General features: G+C 41.9%; 1 protein-coding gene across 1 annotated transcript; it reads left to right on the forward strand.

Moving 5' to 3' along the window:
* Positions 1-394: 394 nt before the first annotated feature.
* On the forward strand, positions 395-17,902 carry LOC135082564 (microprocessor complex subunit DGCR8). Its single transcript, XM_063977363.1, has 12 exons — positions 395-543; positions 2,033-2,269; positions 2,503-2,631; positions 3,184-3,326; positions 3,874-4,808; positions 6,718-6,836; positions 8,288-8,410; positions 9,310-9,491; positions 14,454-14,591; positions 15,276-15,395; positions 16,860-16,973; positions 17,718-17,902. Exons 2-12 carry the CDS (start codon positions 2,044-2,046, stop codon positions 17,883-17,885), a joined length of 2,397 nt encoding a protein of 798 aa, XP_063833433.1. The 5' UTR covers positions 395-543; positions 2,033-2,043; the 3' UTR covers positions 17,886-17,902.
* The last annotated feature ends 5,304 nt before the right edge of the window (positions 17,903-23,206 follow it).

Genomic DNA, 23,206 nt, shown 5'->3' on the forward strand with positions numbered 1-23,206 from the left:
TTAAGTTGCTTACTTTGGGGCTAGCTGGCGCTGTGTGAAATTGTCCAAAGATTTATTTATTATTTATTTATTTATTATTAAATAGTACTAATTTTAAAAGTGTTATAATTATCTATACTAATATTATAAAGAGCGCTGGAAATTGCACAAATTTTAAACCTGAAGCATCCATGCTACAAGTAATGAAAAATGACAAAAAATTATATAAAAATGATAAAAAAGACTATAATGATGATGATAAATAAATAAAAATACTATATTTTGTTCAAATTATATGTTTTATTTTATGTGGTAGAATTTAAGTAGAATTTTAAACAGGTCTTGGTAGATTTTGGTAGATTTGAGCATCGTTTTTAGTAGATTATCTGATGAAAAAGTGGTCACACTGTTGACTCCCCCAAAGTTTTTTTCTGTGATTTTAATGTGACTGCAACAAATTTTGGATGTGGAAAGTAAATAAAATAAGTGTATTTATTTTATGATATATAGTTGTTTAGCGTATAATATAGGCTTAGTAGCTGTTATTAACTATAAATAGGTCAAGTAAGTACACAACCTCCATCCAGCACCATTTTTTTCAACATGCAAAACGGCCGAGAGCTCGTTTATGTGGAAAAAGTAATGAAATTTACTTAACATACTTTCTTTTCTTTGGATTTCCACAAATAGTATAATGGTTAGATCTATATTTAAGAAATTGTTCGCATCTATTCGAGTGGATGACATGGCCGTTTTGTAGGTGGTTATTACGTATTATTTTCCAGCATTTGGATAATCATCGCTGCACGGAGGCACCCTCGCTGTCGCAGTTTTTCGGAGGACTAGCCTCTGTCTCTGTTAGAGGCGCTAGTCCTCCGGAACTCTGTTCTCTTCGCTGGTTCTCTTAGCACTTCACGGCGATGTCTCGGACGTCGAAAGTCTACAGCGAGCGATGGCTAAAATCCAATTGTTGTTGTACATTGGAATTTTAGTGCCATCGCTATTTGTGGACTATCTTTCTGCAACTTTAGTTGGTTTTTAATTGTATCATGTGTGTTCAGAGAGGGGAAAGAAGACTTACTATGATAGCTCATCTGCAAGACAAACAGCTTTAGTTGTTTTAGGGATGAACAGATAGGGTGAATGCTATTGTAACCTGAAATGTTTTTTTGTTTTGTGATGCTTATTACCCAAAAGTTAATAGAAGATGTTAGTTAATGTTGTTTTTGAAAAAAAAAAAATCATAACATCAAGTATAGATTCAATAACATGCCTATTGTTGTAGAATTAAGTGGAAAATCATAAAACATTTTATTCTCAAACAAAAAGATACTGTATGTTGTCTCATGCTAAATGTTTTCTAAATAATTGTTGTATATTATTTGTTAGTCATAAAAAGTAGGGTTATGTACTTATAATATTTTCATAATAATATGTCGTTGATTTAGAATATTAAGAATAACTTAATATTATGTTTAAGTCTCACCCATATTTTTATGGGTCTAACTTCTTGTTATTAACATGTTCGATTCATATTGGTGGCCTGATCAGCCATGAGGCACATGCAATCATGCTTCAAATCGCACCAAGTAGGTATTTAAAATAGTTAATAACATAAACTGTATTATTTGCACTATTTTTTATGGTAAAAAGTTAATAGTGGTAGGTATTAACTCGTATCCAATTTCAGATTTTTGCACAGTAAAGAATAATAGCTTAATGTTTAAAATTATACTGTATTGTCATAAATACTAGAACAATAAAAATTAAATAATAAAAATGTTGTTGAAAAAAAAAGTAACTAGTTACATAGGTATATGAAAAATGCAAGTTACTGTTTCTTTGTCCTTACACTTTTGTGTTAAATAGAATTTGGGGTACAGGCAACTTTTATGTTTTTTTACTGTGCAATGTGTGATAAAGACTCCTGCAATCCTGTGGGTAGTAGCTAGTATCTTATTAAATGCATGTTGTTGTTGTACTTTTTATTACATTGTTGTATTATAATATTATTATATATTATCTCTAGTGTTAAGATATTAAATATTTTTAGGTAGGATAGAAATGAGTGAGACACCGCAGGACTGTGACCTGCCTCCAGCAAAGAAATTAAAACGTGATGAGAGTTGTGATCTCCCTAAGTCAGGAACTGACTCAAAGTTTGCAAACGACAAGTACGAAGATTTCGTTTCACCTGAAGAGTTGGAGAAGCTCAAGGAGTTCCAAGTTCTAGACGAAGTCAGGTCCAACGATGAAGATAGCAATGATGATGACTCCGAAATGTCTGATGGTAGTTATTTATTGTTTTTATACTGAGGGGCTTCTACATATTATGGCATATGGTAGTTAAGACTTTCTTGGGAGGGATTTTCCATTTCTGCTAAAGGTACATCCTTGAAAGAAATGGAAAATCCAATGCCAATGGTTTGATGTTTAAACACAAGCTCATTCATTCTGCTGCAGATTTATAAAGTTCTTGCATGTTAATTGTTAATATCAAAAACACCAAGCAAATGCTTACAGGCAAATCCGATGGCCTGCCTGAGGATGAGATCGAGAAGATGCTGGAAGAGGATCTCCCGGAGGGATTCAAGGGAGCGCCCAAGCCCAAGGAGAGGCCCTATATCACGAGGCAGAAGATCGTGCTTGAGGGTATGTACACTACCTCATCTGTAGCACGGCATAGCAGAGCGGCGGTTTTTAATAATATCATTCATACAGTTTGAGCGCCATGATACCGTCATTATGATGGAAAAAATTTATGTCTTCGATACCGTAGTCGAATACGCAATTTAGAATTTAGGGTTGAAAAATCTCTTGAACTAATGTTAAAATAGTATGTGTAGCCTTGAAAAGTTTGGTAACAGAGATATTGTGCAGAGGAGTTTACAGACGGTCCGTCTAAAGGTGACACAAAACAGGCCCTTAGGGAGCTCACAGACGTGCGACAGTATATCGACGATAGTCGTGCATAATAGCCTATGACCTAATTCAAATTAGACGACCGCATCGCGAATATCGCTGATGGTCGGCGACAGTACCATGCACCGCGAGTCCGTGACTCTCGAAGACGGTCAGTCACTAACGTATAATCAGAGAGTGTCAACATGTCATGACAGCGAAAGGCGCGAGTCGGAGATTCGCCTACCACTATCGCAGTCGCTCGTCTGTGAGCTCTCTAACATGTGGTGGTGTGGTCTGCAGAGAAAGGCGTGAACTACTACGAGGTGCTGCCGCTGGACTGGATGATGGTGCGCCACTACAGCGGCATGCCGGTGTACGTGCACCGCACCACGCGCGTCTGCACGCTCTCCAAGCCCTACTTCCTCGGCAAGGGCAACACAAGGGTAAGTTTTGACTAGACAACCAAAAACCCAGAGCCGTAATACAAAATTTCTCCCCATAACGCGATAGCCTGGCCAGCCAGCCGTCCCGTCGCAGGGTGCTATAGCTTCTAAACCCTCCTTGGCTGGCTTGATAGGTTGCGAGACTAATGTCCGTTTTCACCGTCAATCCCTAATTTTTAAGTGACCCCTGTGGTGACACATTCATTTTGTTTTTCATTAAAAAACGGGCATAACTGTTTTGTCTTTGAGTACCCCCAACTTATCACTGAGGTCCGAATTACATTTATTTGCACAGTGAGGTTATACAACGTCTGCATGTGTAGGCGCAAAAGAGGTTTCAGTCCAAGAATAGTATTGTATCAGTCCAGAAATGTCTATGAACAGGCTCAATCTTCCTTCTCTCCTCACATGAGCACTAATACCCTTCTCTGTGGTTTAGAATTCACGCTAATCTTGAACTGATTCTAGGAATACTAATTTTTCCACCTTAGCTGTAGACACTACTATAAAAATTCAACCTTTTAATTCTACCAATCTTTTCTTGCAGAGACATGATATACCCATTAGTGCAATACCCTGCTTGTCGTATAGAAAAGCTTTGGAAGAAGAAAAAAAGCAAAAAGAAATAGATAAAAGAATTGCAGAACAAATTAGATCTGGCAATTGGGTGGTTAATTCTGCTGATAATAATGGAGATAAGGAATCTGTAGCCAATGCAAGTAATGGAAAAACTAACGCAATAAATAATGTTGACGATAGAAACGAAAATGTGGGCACAACGTGTCCCTTTAAGTTTAGTGATACAATAAATGCCGATAAGGTTGTATTAAATAATGATGGGGACAAAAACGACAGCGTAGAACAAACTCTAGCTAGTGAAACTACAAACGAAGATAAATTAACGAAAATTAATTTGCTAAACAATGAAGGTACAAAACCTTCTCTTTCGAAGATTGAAAATACTTTTACATTGCATAATGAAGATTCAAAGAAAAATCTACTTGCAAAGATGATGGTTGACTCTGAAGCAATTAAAATGGGTACAGAAGCAACTAAAATGGGTACAGAAGCAACAAAAATGGGCTCGGAAGCTACTAAAATGGGTACGGAAGCCACTAAAATGGGTACGGAAGCCGCACAGAAAACATTAGCTGAAGAGAACGAAAAACAGTGCAATAGTAACAAAACAAAACAAGCAGAGCCTGTCACAAAGAAAGAGGTGTCCAACGAAACAAATGAGGACGAATCTGAACATTCTCAAGATGAGCAAGTATTGAATACGGAGGGTGTTAACGAAGGGTGTGAGGTACCGGAGGCGGCGGGGCAAAGGCCTGTGGTGCTCCCAGGAGGGGTGGTCATGCCGCCGCCGCGGGTGGAGACCGTGGCCACGAGCTGGAAGACGCAGCACCTCACGCCCGAACAAGTCAACGAGTACTGCAAAAGGCTGTTTAAGTTCAACACGGTGAATATTATGCACTTCATGTAAGTATGAGTGTTCTGTGTTTTCGCGTAGGGTGGCAAGTGGCAATGCCGCGCCGTTCACTAGGTAGTTTTTTGGTTTTTTGGTAATAGGGGACCGGACACACCAGTTAATCGAAATTGTTTTTATGAGCAGTCAAGCATATGCGAATGTGATATGATTGTTGTGGTAGGGGCTTTTATAACAACTTTTGTTTCATAGTTTTATAGGAGTTTGTTTGCATTGTCGGAAATTGTTTTTGCATGTAATTTTTCTAGGATTTTTTTTACCTGCTGATCATTAAAAGATTTTAAACTTTTGCATTCCACTTCAACTAAAATAGAAAGACACGGGTCTTAACGCGACGTTTATTAATGAGTTACATTATTAGCTCTGCTGATCATTGATAAAAAGAAAACTGGTATAATGGATAAATTATTTGTTATAGTTTTGTTTCTGCAGTTAATGTTTTTTAAGATTACATGAATATTTAGGTCTGAAAATGAAATGAGCAGGCTTTGTGACGTGCTTTGAAGGAGGTCTGTGTTTAGTAGCGGTGGTCTATGTGATGTTTAATGTTTGAATGGTATTATATTATCTCGCTTAAACTGTCTAAAGGCTTGGGGTTATTGGACGAAATTCTACGTGCTCGGCGACCGGACTTTAGCCGCTAGACTTTAGCGCATAACTGACTCAGTGCTTGAGGTATGGGAGCGGCACTGGAAAGGTGACATCGACATTAATATGACAGAGCATACAAATGGCAATGCCAGATTTTGTATGGAAAGTGGCGTCTTTTTTTTTTCGCGCGGCCATCGACCAAACTTTGTTTTTTGATTACAAAATAGTGTAATAAACCAAACTTACTATGGCATGTATACCTCTAAACTCAGTCTGAACTGAGTTACGAGCATTAGAAGTTTGATGATTTTCATACTAGATTTGCTTTTTGTGCTCAAGTTTTGTAAGAAATTGCAACAAAATATTGCGCTATTTTTTTATTGCGCTGATTCTGCTCCATACTGATGTCTGGAGCCTTTAATGGATGGTGTTGTTTGTTTACACATACAATGTCACTATTTTGTTGCAATTTCTTACAAAACTTTGCGCGCAAAAAGCAAATCTAGTATGAAAATCATCAAACTTCTAATGCTCGTAACTCAGTTCAGACTGAGTTTAGAGGTATACATGTCATAGTAAGTTTGGTTTATTACACTATTTTGTAATCAAAAAACAAAGTTTGGTCGATGGCCGCGCGAAAAAAAAAAGACGCCAATTTCCGGCATTGTCTTTTGAAGCAAATCCAAGGTTTCGCTGACGTTTGACGTTACAAAAACACCCTTCAGTGCCGCTTCAGGTACTGACTCGTTTATATGCTAGACGTATAATAACTTAATGGGGGATTAAGAACGTTTCTTCCACAAGTCCCCATTCAGTCTTATGTCCTGTCAATGTCGGTCCTTTGTCTAGGGCAGGGGTCTCCAAACTTTGAAGCCTTGGGGCCGTAATATTTTTTTCGGTATGTTGCAAGGGCCATAATAATATTAATTTTTCTGCCCACCTATGCAAACATAGGTTTAGTCTTATGCTGTCGCGGGCCGGATTGATGGCAGTGGCGGGCTGGATATGGCCCGCGGGCCGTAGTTTGGAGACCCCTGGTCTAGGGGGCTGCTGAATGTGTCAGTTGATATGACTATAGTCTGGTCTGCGAGCACGTAGAATTTGTCCAATGACCCCAAGCTACCCATCCTTATCTCTCGCGCGTAATTATGTTGCTGTCTCGCTCGCACACTCACTGCGGGCGCGCGTCGCACAGACGCGAGCGATAAGGATAGCTAGGTAGCTGGGGGTCATTGAACAACATTCTACGTGCTTGCAAACCGGGCTTTAGTATATTGTTTCCAAATTGGTAATGCTAGTGTGTATCGGCAGGCGGTGGGCCGACCGTCGCAAGTACACGAAGGCGCGCAAGACGCTGCAGTATCCCACGCTGCCGGAGGGTACCAAGCTCATCACCATCCCCGCCGCGCCCGCCAACGGGCAGGACAACGGTAAGCTTAGCCACGAGCATAAGATATGACCCTAGTTAGTTAGTTAGTTTTGCAGGGCAATCGAATACCGCACTTAGCCTCATGATTGGGCCATTGTGCGCGATTTGTGGTTTATCTTCCTACTCCAACCACCCCAGATCCCCTCAGAAGGCGAGCAGCCCGTCTAGGCTGCTGTAGGCCTCCCGTAGCGACGATGGTGATCGAAGAAATTGAGCCCGTTGTTCTTCCACGCTACTGCACTCCATGAGCACATGCTGCGGTGTTTCCTCTGCCTCCATGCACCCCCTGCACAGTGGGCTGTCTGTGACACCTATGTTGTATAGGTGCTTGTTTAGCATACAGTGTCCGGTTATGACACTTAAGACCTTGCGGATGCTGTCCCTGTTTAGTCTGATGAGGCTGCGGGAGAACTTTTTCGATACGTCCGGAACCGCATCTTTTGTTTGCCTGCATCCTTCGCTATTTTTCCATTCTGTGTGGTGTTTTTCTTCTGTTTTGGAACGCAGCCAGTTCCTGATCTGTGCTTGTGGTATCGGCAGTATTGGTTCCGGGCCAAATACTGTTGTGTCCGAACCTCTTTTTGCCAGTTCATCCGCTGCGTCGTTGCCTAAAGAGTTACTGTGCCCTTTGATCCATTGCAGGGTAACGCCATTTACAGCTGCAATGTCTTGGAGCGCTTCATGGCATTCCAATATAAGGGCCGTTGTTATTGTGTTGCTTTGTAGCGCTTGCAGTACGGATGCACTATCCGAGATAATTCTTATGTTTAGACCTCGGATGTCTCTGGCTGTTACCGCCTGTGCTGCTTGATAAGATATGACCCTATTAGGGAAGTGTTACAAGCAACATAAATATTACTTCTTTTTTATTTTTTGACAGTGACAACACTGTTGATCTCTGTTAATCTTTGTGGAGTCGGTGTAAAAATGGTGTCTTGAATAATTTGTGTTATCTGCAACTTCGGTGTTTTCCTGTACCAAGACCTGCCAGACATCAGTCCATCATACACCTCACACTGTCTCCGACAGGAAGGTAGAGTAGGACAAACAAAGGCAGGGCTAGCGATAGTATAATTCCTCACGAACTAAGCTAAGGTCTTTCTAGCCTACTCTTGAATAGCTTTTAAAAGATCCTATGAAGTATTTATGGCATATAACGATTTGCCAGTGGCTGAATGAAAAAAAGCGGGAGATTGTCTGTAGCGCTTCTTGGGAAAGGCTTAGTGGGCCGCAGTTCACAGGATTCTTTTTATAATAATTGTAGACCCGTGAGTCAGCCGTTAGTACCGAAGAAATTACCTTCGAGGTTTAATAAAACTCGTAAAAAAGTGATAAATGTGTGTGTGTGGATGTGCATGTGTGTGTTGTCTTCTATTCGTAATAATTTTCACATTTATTTCACTATCCAAAATTAATATAAAATATTGTAATAATTTTGATATATTTACCCAGGAGCCAAGACGAACAAGCGAGACTGGGTGCTGAACATGAACGGACGCAGCTACCTGTCGGTGTTCCACGAGTACGTGCGGCGCGCGCTGCAGAAGCAGCCGGTTTATGAGTTCGTGCAGCTGGGTGAGTCGGTATTCTGACGGGCAGCCGAGTGAGACTGTATTCTAACAAGAGGACTGGGTGCAACATGAACGGACGCAGCTACCTGTCGGTGTTCCACGAGTACGTGCGGCGCGCGCTGCAGAAGCAGCCGGTTTATGAGTTCGTGCAGCTGGGTGAGTCGGTATTCTGACGGGCAGCCGAGTGAGACTGTATTCTAACAAGAGGACTGGGTGCAACATGAACGGACGCAGCTACCTGTCGGTGTTCCACGAGTACGTGCGGCGCGCGCTGCAGAAGCAGCCGGTTTATGAGTTCGTGCAGCTGGGTGAGTCGGTATTCTACACTTATGCGAGTCTGTATTCTAACGGGCAGGTGAGTTTGTATTCTGACGTTGGGCTGCTGGTTGAGACTGTATTCTAATGTTAAGTAACTGAGTGATATTGTATTCTAATGTTACACAGCTGGGTGAGACTATTCTTGTAAGGTTGTGCAGCTGAGTGAGTCAGTTTTTTGACGTTGGGCAGCTGAGTGAGTCTGTATTCTAAGGTTGTGCAGCTGGATGATAATATTCAATGCTGCAAGAGAATAGCCGAATAAATTTTATAAATTTATAATATGGACAGTCGCGCTGCAGCCTAAGCGTCAGCGCACACTGGGCGAAATTCATGGCACTTAGACGCGACTTGTCAAATTCATATACGCGACGACAAGCATAAGTGAGTGTGCTCTATAATATTAGCCTTACAATACGAAAGTGTGAAGTGACGAACTGGTAGTAATTTTTTATTCCAAGACAACGTTGTCATACAATTTTCCGTGTGCAAACAGACGACAGACGTTCTTCAAAACGTCTTATTTGAAAGAGTCCTGATTACTATTTCGACGAGCCCACAACCTAATCATAATTTGATATTGTCCAGAGAACGCCGCGACCCCGTACCAAGCGACGGTGTACATCGGCGGCATGCAGTACGGCGTGGGGCACGGCTCCAGCAAGCGGCAGGCCAAGTCGGCGGCCGCGCGAGCCTCCATACACATCCTCATCCCCGAGATGAAGGACGAGCTGGACGCCGGCACCAGCGCGCAGGAGCCCGACTTCTCGGTCAGTGGACAGATTGGATGAGGTGGACCGACGACTTGATAGGTAGCAGGAAGACGCTGGATGCAGGCCGTTGCCAACCGTGCGATGTGGAAGTCATTCGGGGAGGCCTATGCTCAGCAGTGGACGTCCTGTGACTGAAAAGATGATGAGGATATTACAGGCACGAAGGAAGGCAACGTAGGATAAAACACCTATTGTTAACAACTTTAGGACACATTATAGAAGTCTGGATCTGGAAAAAAGACTTTGTACTCTGGGGCAAAAGACCTGGATGATCAGTAAGGATACAAAATGCACGATGCTGATGTTCATAGATGATACAGGCTGCGTTTACTTTGACCTGACCCCAGACCGCATCAGTGTGGCACATCTTTGAATAGGACATACGTACTCGGCTCCACAAGCGGCAGGCCAAGCCTCCGTCTGCATCCTCATCCCCGAGATGAAGGACGAGCTCGACGCCGGCACCAGCGCGCAGGAGCCCGAATTCTCGGTCAGTGGACAGATTGGATGAGGTGGACCGACGACCTGATAGGTACCAGAGGGCCCAGACCGCATCAGTCTGCCACATTGATGCGGTCTTTGAATAGACATACGTACACGGCTCCACAAGCGGCAGGCCAAGTCGGCGGCCGCGCGCGCCTCCATCCACATCCTCATCCCCAAGATGAAGGACGAGCTCGATGCCGGCACCAGCGCGCAGGAGCCCGACTTCTCGGTCAGTTTTTTTGCTTTTATCGCGCCATTTTATCGATTTTACGCGATAAGCCCCTACATTTGTCTAAAATCATGGATAAGATTTTATCACGGCGTGCATCCTAAAAAGTGAACGCAGCCCACATCAAATATGAACAACATTGTCGATCAGCGGGCCTGACAAGGCAATCTATGAACGTTCGTTCTTTGCTCGTGCCCGCAACGGTCAATTCGCATCGATACAAATCAGCTGCGTTTACTTTGAGCTGACCCCAGACCGCATCAGTGTGGCACATCTTTGAATAGGACATACGTACTCGGCTCCACAAGCGGCAGGCCAAGCCTCCGTCTGCAACCTCATCCCCGAGATGAAGGACGAGCTGGACGCCGGCACCAGCGCGCAGGAGCCCGACTTCTCGGTCAGTGGACAGATTGGATGAGGTGGACCGACGACCTGATAGGTAGCAGGAAGACGCTGGATGCAGGCCGTTGCCAACTGTGCGATGTGGAAGTCATTGGGGGAGGCCTATGTTCAGCAGTGGACGTCCTGTGGCTGAAACGATGATGAGGATATTACAGGCACGAAGGAAGGCAACTTAGGATAAAACACCCATTGTTAACAACTTTAGGACACATTATAGAAGTCTGGATCTAGAAAAAAAGACTGTGTACTTTACTTTGGGGTCAAAAGAAAAGATGATCGGTAAGGATACAAAATGATACAGGCTGCGTTTACTTTGACCTGACCCCAGACCGCATCAGTGTGGCAGGTCTTTGAATAGGACATACGTACTCTGCTCCACAAGCGGCAGGCCAAGCCTCCGTCTGCATCCTCATCCCCGAGATGAAGGACGAGCTGGATGCCGGCACCAGCGCGCACGAGCCAGACTTCTCGGTCAGTGGACAGATTGGACGACCTGGTATAGGTAGCAGGAAGACGCTGGATGCAGGCCGCTACCAACCGTGCGATGTGGAAGACATTGGGGGAGGCCTATGTTCAGCAGTGGACGTCCTGTAGCTGAAACGATGATGAGGATATTACAGGCACGAAGGAAGGCAACGTAGGATAAAAAACCCATTGTTAACAACTTTAGGACACATTGTAGAAGTCTGGATCTGGAAAAAAAGACTTGTGTACTCTGGGACAAAAGAAAAGATCGGTAAGGATACAAAATGCACGATGCTGTTGTTCATAGATGATACAGGCTGCGTTTACTTTGACCTGACCCCAGACCGCATCAGTGTGGCACATCTTTGAATAGGACATACGTACTCGGCTCTACAGGGTGTTTCAAAATACCCCCTAAAGCCTGAAAGGGCACAGAAACTGAAACAATCTGAAATAGAAGCCGTTGTTCCTATTGTCATATCTTGAACGGTTTTGGAAATAACGTACATCGAAAGTTTCCAAAAATATCGATATGAATTCCCTCACTTTCGATCAGCTGCAGCGGGGTTCATCGAACGCAAATCATAGACTTTGTATTTTTCAGAATGTCAATTAGCCGCATTTTTTGCCTACTTCCTTTATCGATGTGTTCAAAGCATGTTTGTTCGTTAAATAAACATTTTAAATAGGTACTCACTAAAACTTTACATGGGTACGTACATTTGAAAAATTTTGTGAAAACTTCATCTATCGAAATCAGGCCACTTGATGGAAAAAAAATCGTAAGTAAATAACTTTTTCCGATAGCAACATCACTACTAATGGTAGTTTTCAAACATTCTTAGACAACAGAAAAAAAATAAAAAAATCCGTGAAATTCCAGGTAGGTTACGTTACCGTACCTTCAGTCGAATTCTGTTATTATTTAATCTTTGAAATTGCATTTCCGCCCATCTTTAGCTTACTCCTAGTACCTTTCCTGGTACCACCAGGAGTAAGATTGAATTGTGTTCCGTATAAAAATAAGCATTTAGTAACCAGTTTGTAAGTTCACCATAAGCACCAATAAGGCCTCATAATTACGGAGCCGCAGCGCGTGATGCGGTACTTATTATCGCACGCATAAACACAAAAAATATTGATGCGAGACGGGTGAAGTGGTGGTGCCAGCCTCTCTTCGCGCGGTGAATCCCGCAACAATAAACGCCGTGTGAGACGCATCGAAGCCATCCGCAGGATTCGGCTGCAAATAACGTTCCATTTCAAGAATACGCGTCTTAAATCGCTTTTCCGTAAAAGCACTCATGCACACACAATGCCAATGTTTGAACTCAGTACGTCGCACAACGTACGATGCCCGCGGCGTCTCCGTAAATGAGGCCTTAGTTTTAAGTCATTGGATACAGAGGCGTTCACATCATATTTTACAAAATCCTTGCAAAATGGCTCCTATTTAAGCAGCAAAAGGTTGATTTGAACGCATCTGTACCATTATTATTATTTTGTAATAATTTGCCAATAATAATAACATTAATGGCGGCATTTAAAAAATGCTGAGAATTTAAAACAATTCTTAAATAATAATAATAACAACAACAACAACAAAAAACGTACATTTTGACAAACATTTTATTTAGTAAGGCAAGCGCTCAAAGAAAGGCCAACGCGGAAGCAAAAGTACTAGGGAAACATCAGTGCTTGAGCTTAAGCATTTTGGGTTTTCAGTTTCTTTTACGAAACCCTAATAGACAGTGATTGTAAACATTTTTACTTAGAATTTTTTTTGGTGGCTTGTTTTGAGTTTGCACATTTGCATAGTAACGGTTGGCACCTTTTAAACCCGCGCGTTCGCGGGGGCGAGTGGGGCGCCTTACTACATTTTTCAATTATCCCAAAAGTGAAATTTTAAGTTGGTATGAAGAACATGACGTCATACTGTAGCATCGTATCGTACGAGGCAACGTAGAATAAAACACCCATTATCAATAATTTTAGCGACAGCGCACATTAGGACCACAAAACGCATGCATGCGTCATTTCATATTATTAGCAGTCATTGCGACTCCGCGACATGTCGCGTTGTCGCTTAAGATATACATATGTATAAGAAGACTGGATCTAGATACAAAATGCACGATGCTGTTGTTCATGCATGAACATGATGCAGGCTGCGTTTACTTTGACCTGATCCCGGAGAGCCCAGACCGCATCAGTCTGCCACACTGATGCGGTCTTTGAATAGACATACGTACTCGGCTCCACAAGCGGCAGGCCAAGCCTCCATCCACATCCTCATCCCCGAGATGAAGGACGAGCTCGATGCCGGCACCAGCGCGCAGGAGCCCGACTTCTCGGTCAGTGGATAGATTGGACGACCTGATATAGGTAGCAGGAAGACGCTGGATGCAGGCCGCTACCAACCGTGCGATGTGGAAGACATTGGGGGAGGCCTATGTTCAGCAGTGGACGTCCTGTAGCTGAAACGATGATGAGGATATTACAGGCACGAAGGAAGGCAACGTAGGATAAAAACCCATTGTTAACAACTTTAGGACACATTGTAGAAGTCTGGATCTGGAAAAAAAGACTTGTGTACTCTAGGACAAAAGAAAAGATCGGTAAGGATACAAAATGCACGATGCTGTTGTTCATAGATTATACAGGCTGCGTTTACTTTGACCTGACCCCAGACCGCATCAGTGTGGCACATCTTTGAATAGGACATACGTACTCGGTTCCATAAGCGGCAGGCCAAGATTCCGTCTGCATCTTCATCCCCAAGATGAAGGACGAACTCGACGCCGGCACTAGCGTGCAGGAGCCAGACTTCTCGGTCAGACACCATCATTACCATTTCAGCCCAAAGACGGACTACTTTTGGAAAGGGGTCTCCGCCAGTTTCCCTCAATGCCCGGTCCTACGCTACCCGTATCCTTGTGCTTTCCGCGATCACCGATCTTCAGTTGTTCATCAACCGAACGCAACGGGTGGCCTGTTCACATTGCGTTTTTCGATCTGTGATCATCATTTGAAAACTTCTGCCCCAGGTTGGCAAATCTGTATGTTATATCCGATACTTTAGTATCTGACTCGATCTCGTAGTGAAACTACGGTTAATAGAAACATCGAGTGAGGAAACTAACCTGTTCAAAAGGACGTTTGCGTTCTCTAACGCACCCAAGCAAAAGACCTGGATGGCCTGGTTTTCCTTAAGAAACATCCAAGTCTATCTGAAAAGCGCACTGGTATGAGAGACGACCTCACTCCAATGACTGCAGTGGTTTGTTCAGAACAGACTGTTCTCGTTTAAGTCTGCCAAATAATCTTATTCTTTCTTTTACCTATTCTGCTACAATGATATTTCTGTTCCCTTCCAGTTCTTCGACTACGTGGGCATCGAGGACCCACGCATCACGGAGTTCTGCGCCGCCACGTGCGAGCCGTCGCCGCACGCCATCTTGCGCACGTGTTTATTGCGCAACTTCGGCGCCACCGACCGACACATCTCCACAGAGGTAAGTAGGGAGCGAATCAATCTCTCTCTCTCTCAAAAAAATCAACCAGTCAGCCGTTTGGTGTAGTGGTTCGAAACGGGCTACTATTCCGGAGGTAGCGGGTTCGATTCCCGCACAGTACAAACATTTGTGTGCATGAACATATTTGTTTGTATTGGACTGGGTGTTTTCTATGTATAATAAGTATGTATTTACAAAAAAAGTATTTAAGTATGTTTATATCCGTTGTCTAGTACCCATAGTACAAGCTTTGCTTAGTTTGGGACTAGAAGCGCAGTGTAAAATGTCTAAGGATATTTATTAAAAAAAAAAAAAATCAGGGGCGTAGCTATTGCTGTGTCAATGATACAGGGCTCTAAGGCTACAGAGGCCCCAAACATGTTCGTTTTTGTCGTAACTTCTGAAATTACAGCCATTTAGACCTAAGTTTGTCTGAAGGTTTTCTAAGAATAGCAATTTTCCTATTACAATTTAGAATTGTGGTTGTGGTGCTGTCAGTCGATGACGCCATTAGTCAGATGAAGATTGAGAATTTATTTGATGGTGATCTCATTTTGAAGAAGTGTTGCGTTACCATTATTTTGTATAATACCTAATAGAAAGCACCCACTAAAGTTTTCTGGCATTAGAAACTTTTTAAATACATCTCTGGTTCATTATTGTAATACTTGTGTCTGGTTGCAGATGAAGAAGCTGGAGTTCCAGAAGATCGAGCTGACGATGAAGGTGGGCAAGCACAGCGCCACCGTCGTCTGCAAGAACAAGAAGACCGCCAAGCAGCGCGCCTCACAGGCCATACTACAAGTAAGATACCTCCTGTTTATAGTCATAAAGCCCGGTCTGTGAGCACGTAGAATTTTGTCCAATGACCCCAAGCTACCCATCCTTATCGCTCGCGCGTAATTATGTTGCTGTCGCGCTCGCACACTCACTCACAAGGGCTGTTCATCTCCCCGAGTGGGCATGGAAAACAAAACACGCACGGAGTACTCTCCTGGGATGTTTAATCCACAAGACATTCATGAGCGTGTATAGTGACGTACGCGCACGTATTCATCACACATTGTAAAAAAAATATTCGCTATGGAAAGAAGAAAAAATACGCGTGTAGTGCACTAGATGGTGACATAGTAGTTTCTTGTGGCAGTCAGCCCTGTTGCATCCGCACAGTACTGATCACTGACGTATGTAAACGAAACGGTGCTCGATTCTGAGATATAGATGACCCAAGCTGAACTGTCCCACCAAACTCAATGACAGGGGGGCGCTACCATCGTTCAACTATATGGTTTCCAACATGGCAAAAATCGGAACCAGCGATCCGGTATTGACGGTGGCGCCCCACTGTCAATGTCATGCATAGGACAGTTCAGTATTTTGGAACTATAACCTAAATTACACCATATTATTGTCGACATTTAGTTGACATGCTTTTAAATACCTTCGCAAAGAAAAATTTGTTCATATTTTTATTTTGTGGTTGCACTCTTGAGCGTCAAATAGTTCGTGACACCCAAAATGGCCAAAAATTTGACAACACAACCTTAATTTAATTAATTGTAACAAAGACGTGTTGCGCACTCTTTTATCAGTTGAAATGTGATTATCATCATCGAGGAGCACGACCTTCTTATTAACCAGAGTTAATGTAGGACTTGGCCTACATTCCCCACGCTGGCCTCACGAGTTGCGGAGTAGAAATGAGTGTGATACATTTGAAGTAATATCAGGCCTGTTCATCTCCGCGAGTTTACTTCGAAAACAAAACACGCACGAAGGCCCACCTACAGGATACTATTCGACAAGGCCTCACATACGAGCGAACATTGACTCACGCACGCGTATTCTTGTGTATGATGGAAGAAAATAAAGAAAATGGTGTACTAAATACTGTGCAGTATTTAACTGCCTAAATAATAATAAAAACACAGAATTTACTTTTTTAAGGTGCCTCAAGACACTGAGAGGTAAATAAGTAGTTAATATTATTCATGATAATTCATGCTAAATCATGTATTTCCTCCGCCATTTTCCGCAGTTTGGCACCTCACGTCACATCATTTTACCGAAGTCAGCCCTATAGCTTCGGCGCAGTACCGATCACTGACGTCTGTCAACAAAATGGTGCTTGACTCTTGAGACATGCTAAATGACACCATATTGTTAATGACATTGAGCATATATTTTTTTAAATACCTTCGCGAAGTAAAACTTCTGTACGTAGTACTTATTATTATTCTGTGGTAATATTTATAATCATTCCCGTAGGCGCTGCATCCCCACGTGAGATCCTGGGGCTCGCTGCTGCGGCTGTACGGCTCGCGCTCCGTCAAGAGCTGCAAGGAGAAGAAGCTGGAGGAGCAGCAGATCACGCTGCTACAGGTAACGTCTACATAGATTCCAGTTAGAGTTTGAATTCCAGATTAAGTTGGGTTCCAGAACGATTTTGGATTCCAGCACGAGTGTGTATTCCAGCCCAATTTTAGATTCCAACTCGAGTTCGAATTCCAGACCGTGTTCGGATTCCAATCCGACTTTGGAGTTCACCCTAAGTTCGGATTCCACCCTTCCCAAGTTCGGATTCCAGCCCGATTCCAGCCAGCGGCTGAAATCCGGAGCTTGCAAGCTGGAGCTTGAATTCGGATTCCAGTCCGAGTTAGGATTCCAATCTGAGTTAGGATTCCAGTCCGAGTTAGGATTCCAATCTGAGTTAGGATTCCAGTCCGAGTTAGGATTCCAATCTGAGTTAGAATTCTAGTCCGAGTTAGGATTCCAATCTGAGTTAGAATTCTAGTCCGAGTTAGGATTCCAATCTGAGTTAGAATTCTAGTCCGAGTTAGGATTCCAATCTGAGTTAGAATTCTAGTCCGAGTTAGGATTCCAATCTGAGTTAGGATTCCAGTCCGAGTTAGGATTCCAATCTGAGTTAGGATTCCAATCTGAGTTAGGATTCCAGTCCGAGTGAGGATTCCAATCTGAGTTAGGATTCCAGTCCGAGTGAGGATTCCAATCTGAGTTAGAATTCTAGTCCGAGTTAGGATCCCAGCCTGAGTTAATTCCAGCTCGAGTTTGGATTCCAACTCGACTTCGGATTTCATTTTTAATTTGCGTTCGTGCTCTTCCCAGGATAAGGCGCGTCACAACGAGCCCAACTACGCGGTGCTAGAGAAGCTTCGCCACGAGATGGGCAAGCTGCGCGAGCGCGACGCCGCCTGCGCGCCCATCGGCACGCTGCTGCTGGCCGCCGCGCTGCCCACGCACTCCGGCGCCAACCTCAACAACGTCGAGCTGTGACCCCGTGGCCCCCGGCCCTCAGACACTAGCTGTGACCCCCGACGACGCAAGCTGTGACCCCCGACGACGCAAGCTGTGACCGCTGTGACCCGCTCATCCAAGATAAACTGATCCCTGCGCACACCCGGTATGATCGAGAAAAAACCTTAAAACCGTGACCCCCATGCGACCTACTGACCTCAATGATCCAAGTTTAAACAACGTGAGCTGTGACCCCCGCGGCCCCCCCGACCGAGACCAAGAGAACCTGTGGCCCCCGCGCTCCTCCGTATTCAACAACGTCGAGTTAGAACCGCTGTGACCCTAGCCGACACTAGCCGTGACCCCTGCGCACCCGGCTTGACCTCTCGATAGAAACTGACCTCAGCACGCCGCCCGACCTCAATAATGAGCTGTGACTGTCACGCGTCTCACCGACTTCAAAAACGTCAATGATAACACCAACTCGCGAGGGAATTCCTTCAACTCTAGCTACACTCCCACTCGTATACTCGTGCGCTGGACTAAAATGCGCCGAGCAGTAGTTTTATTTCATCATCAGAAACTCAATATTTCACACTATAAACTACGAGTAAGCTTAAGTTAAGTAGACTCAAATGTACTGAGCGGCTGCTGGTGAAGAAGTGCAATAAAATAAAACCCCAGTTACAATAATATTATTATTGTCACAAGGTTGATTTCGCAGGAGTTTTCACTTAAGCCTCAGACACACAGACAGTGTCTGACGCGTTTTGACGCATTATTCAATTTGACATTTGTCACTTTAGTAAAACGCGCCAAGCTGTTACGTACTCTGTCATATACGCTGGCTGTGTGACTGAGCCTTTAGTGTCATCGCCAGCGATCACCAGGAAGAGATGTTAGGTAATAAGAGCCAGTCATCATGGTATTAAATGTAGTCAAATATTGTGACTATTATTCGGGCCAACGATAGAGTTAATAGAAATGTATTGGTCCAGTTAATAGGTTAGTAAAGTATAGTAAACATCATAAAGACATTTGGCAGGAGTATAGAAATGTATAACTTCCATATAAGTTAGTGCAGAATAGTAAGTAAACATTATTACATTAATATAAGTTCTAAATGCATATGTGGCACAATGGTGATTAAATTTTAATTAATAGAAAAAAAATCGAAAAGTAAAAAAAATATCTTAATTTAAGAATAATATGCAGCTGAAAAAACCATATTAAAATTTAAGCGTAACATTATGGTGATAAAAATATTTGATAGTAAACATAGTACGCTCTCAACATTCTTATTGTGTGAAAAATATATTTACTCTTTACTATTTTAATATAGTTTATCAATATTGTGATTTTGAATCATCTTTACACAAATTAAAATATTTAGCTTATGCAACGATAGCAGCGAAGGTATGCGATCTTCGCAGCAATGCAAGCTGAATTATATGCTGTATCTTAATGTGGTTGATAATCCGAATCATTACTCATTACCATAGCAGTAAAGTTCTTTGTCGTGTGGTAGTAAATTTTCGTTTTGCGATGAGGATGCCAATCATCCGTCAAGGATTCGCTCACAAGTACCCAAGTGTCTCACTCGACAGTTATTTCACGTTGCTAAACAACGTTCTAAATCATACGGCTGCAAAGACAAATGCTCAGTGTCTCATTTGTTGCTGCGATGGACGCATAACTGTGCACAAGTCGCGCAGCGAAAGTTTAGGTAAACAACATGGCACCCACATGGATGTAATATCTCAATACAGAAGACAACACATTAAACTTCAAGTTAAACTATCGAATACACTAAATTCAAATTCTTTACCTCGCTCATGATAAATGTGTGCAAGCGAGACAAAGCACTTTACAGAAGCGTATACAGAAGTGCGTACTGAGGGCTGAATGTGAGTTTACAATACATCAAACGTGTTCACTAGTGAGCGCGTAAAAAAATGTCATTAAATGTATGACGGATTGTACAGCGCCCCTGGCGGAAACTTTCAAGAACTAAGATTTTCATATATTTTTTAAACGAGCTCACTAGTGAGCGCGTTTGATATAAACTCACACTAAGCCCTCAGGTCGCTCGTCGCCTCAACCCTCGCTGCGCGACCTATGCGGTACCAAGGTGATATGAGGTTACTCATTAGGTGATAGGTAATTCAATTCCAAATAAGTAACTAAGCGATGTAATTTTACTGTAGATAAAGTACATATTTTGAAAGGCAAGAATTTTTTATATACTTTATCGGTAAGTCGCTGGACCAGAATATTTATATTTTACATACAACATGTAATTGAAATAACCAAACAATTTTATTGTAATCAGAATTGGTATCTTCAATAAGTTGTCATGCAATAAAAAATCAAACGTTTGCATTATTTTAATTACATATTGTAGAAATTGGCATGAATGTATATTTTATTAGATAATTAAGAGTTAGTTAATAATTGAATGAGGGCTTGGTGATATTGTGACTGACACAGCTAGCGTCATCGTGAGCGCAACCACTGCCCCTCGTGTGCCCATTTTAACGAATTTTGAATTCCAGCCGCTAATCGGCCATTAGAGCAGTGAATTCATATGAAATGTCAAACAACTGACGCGTATAATATCTTACATTATATCATAATATTTTTATAATCTGAAACTATATTATAATGTAATTTACTCGAAACTGGCTATTTACATGCAAATCGCACTGAGCCATAATGAATAAAATAAATATTACGACGTCGACAGACGCACAGTTAAGTTTTTGTATTAGTATTTCAACACTCATTGTATGGCTCTGTTAAGTGTTTGCTAGTCACAAATTGACATATCAAATTCGTTTATAATTTTTTAATATTTTTTTAATTCGTGCGCATTTCATTTCTCATTTGGTTGATTGTATAAGAAAACAATTTCAAGTGTATTGTGATAAAACGACCTACCACAGAAATCCCATTTTCTCATTAGGGTAATAAATTGGATCATGCTAAACTTTCATAGTCAATAATTAGTCCTTAGCGGTAGTTCCATGAGAGAAAGATAGATATAAGAAACTTTAGTCTAATAATAACCTTGAGCACATTATTATACTAAGCCTTGAGCCTGCCTCTGTTGTCATTAGGTGATAAAAGTACCTTATTGTTGGTAAAAATATATGTTTACCCACAACATACATAATGTAAAACTTATTCATCTTAATATTGCCATTAGATGTGTTATTGTGACGCGTGCAATCGTATTTAATTATTTTTGTTTGAGAACGCGACAGCTATACACATCTCGCTTACACCGTATATAGAGTGAGCGAGAGGTGTGATAGACGTTGCGATCCAATTCGTAAGTTGTGATTTAATTTAATTTAAGGAGGCGTGACGAACTCATCAGGTTTGTAATAAAATAACAATAAATGTTATATCTTTCTAATATACTACTCGTATAGTCTTTAAGCAATTATAACCGCAACTTGTCATGCATTTATTGTAGAGGTTCGTGTTGTATTTAATGAATGAACTAGTAGATAGTAATACTTTAATCAAAATGTGTAAGCTCGTGTATTTTACTGTATTAAATGTTTTATTGTAATATCGTAAACGTTGATGTTATTATTATAATTTGTAGCAGTGTAACTGCTGATTGTGAACTTTTCACTAATGGGCATTTGACACCACCAATTATTATACATAGGTCGTTTCATCCACGAAGGCGCGTCCCACCATTCTTCCGCTAATATTTCAGTGTTATCGGTCGTACACGCTAAATCATCCATGAGTGCACACGCAAACTACAATAATCCCGCTCGGATTGCTCGGATCAAACTCCCCGCACCTCGCGCGATCGAGACCAAAAATTGGTGGGGCGCGTCTTCGCGGATGAAACGATCTAAAGCCTGGTCCGTGAGCACGTAGAATCCCGTCCAATGACCCCAAGCTACCCATCCTTATCGCTCGCGCGTAATTATATTGCTGTCGCGACTGTGCGACGTGTGCGATAAATTATCACCTTTTAGGGTTTTTGATAATTTGATGCCTAGAAAGGGTTGTATTTGTTTAGGTCTGAGTTAAGTCTTGTATTCTATCTGCGATAGAACATTGTGAAGAATAAATCTGAGAATATTTAGTGTAATTTCACTTAATTGCTTTTTAAAAAATGAACTGCGGTTGGTGTCAATTACCCAAGTTGTTTTAATATAATTTATGTAGTGCATTTGTATTCAAATAATCATAAGATTGAACCTTATTCGCTTGTAATAGAGTTCAACATTTATTCTGTGGCATCAACGCGGGGTTAGGTATACCTACGTATATACGAGCATAACAGAAGACTCGTGTTACATACATACTACGATGCCGGCGTTATAACACTCAATAATTTTACATCTTTATTATAATCTACTGTAAAATATTAAAAACAATTGATAATTTATCAATAATTTTAGGTGCTCAATATTCACCAACTTAGATAATTGTCTTCAAGTGATAAAAATTAGGTACTTATCCTTTTAAATGTCCACTGAAATAAAATTGTGATCTATGCGCTCGTTCCTGTAGACAAAAACTATGTATTTTATCTATTTTAAGGGCAACATGAAAAGTTTTTTTGTATAGGAACGGGTTAATGTTTGGACGTCAACGCGTGAATGTGTAACGTAAATGTGCTTGTATGTGTATGATATGGCGCAAGTACACTGCGGGAAATTGGCCAAGACGTAATAGTGTGAACACCATCTCGGTTACTTTCTCCTTTCCCCACCCGTGCGTCGCTCATACTTTGGTGTGCGGGCTAAGCGCTTCGTCTTGAACAATTTTCCGCATAGTGTACTTGCGGCATTACAGTGTACAGTCGAATCTCTTTACCAGTTAAAACTGCTTTTGATTTGACTAGGGTTTCAGTCACTCCTTTTGGTAGACTCATGCCCGTTTTCACCATCAATCCCTATTTTGTAAGTGACCCCTATGAAAACAAAAATCATATTATATGTTACCATAGGGATTACTTAAAAATGAGGGATTGATGGTGAAAACGGGCATCAGAAGCTTGTTTGCACCACTACACTAAACTAACTTTACCGTGATGTTCTAGCCTCTGAAGTAAATCATCATTATCATCTCAGATATTTATTATTTATTTGTTTATGAAAGCTGTGAAGTAAATCAGTTAAGTAATTTAACTGGCAAAGAGTTCTCACTGTAACACTTACAATGAATGTGTAGGTAGGTAGTTATTTATCAAATGCTTCGTAACCATACTTTTAATAAACAATTCTAGTAGCCAAACCGTCGTTTAATTTTAATTTAGATATTTCTGTACTATGCCCTTACCTCCTTTCATTGCGTTAGGAACTTATCATAGAAAGTAAACACAA

The sequence above is a fragment of the Ostrinia nubilalis genome, chromosome 21 (assembly GCF_963855985.1).
Source record: "Ostrinia nubilalis chromosome 21, ilOstNubi1.1, whole genome shotgun sequence".
Lineage (NCBI taxonomy): Eukaryota > Metazoa > Arthropoda > Insecta > Lepidoptera > Crambidae > Ostrinia > Ostrinia nubilalis.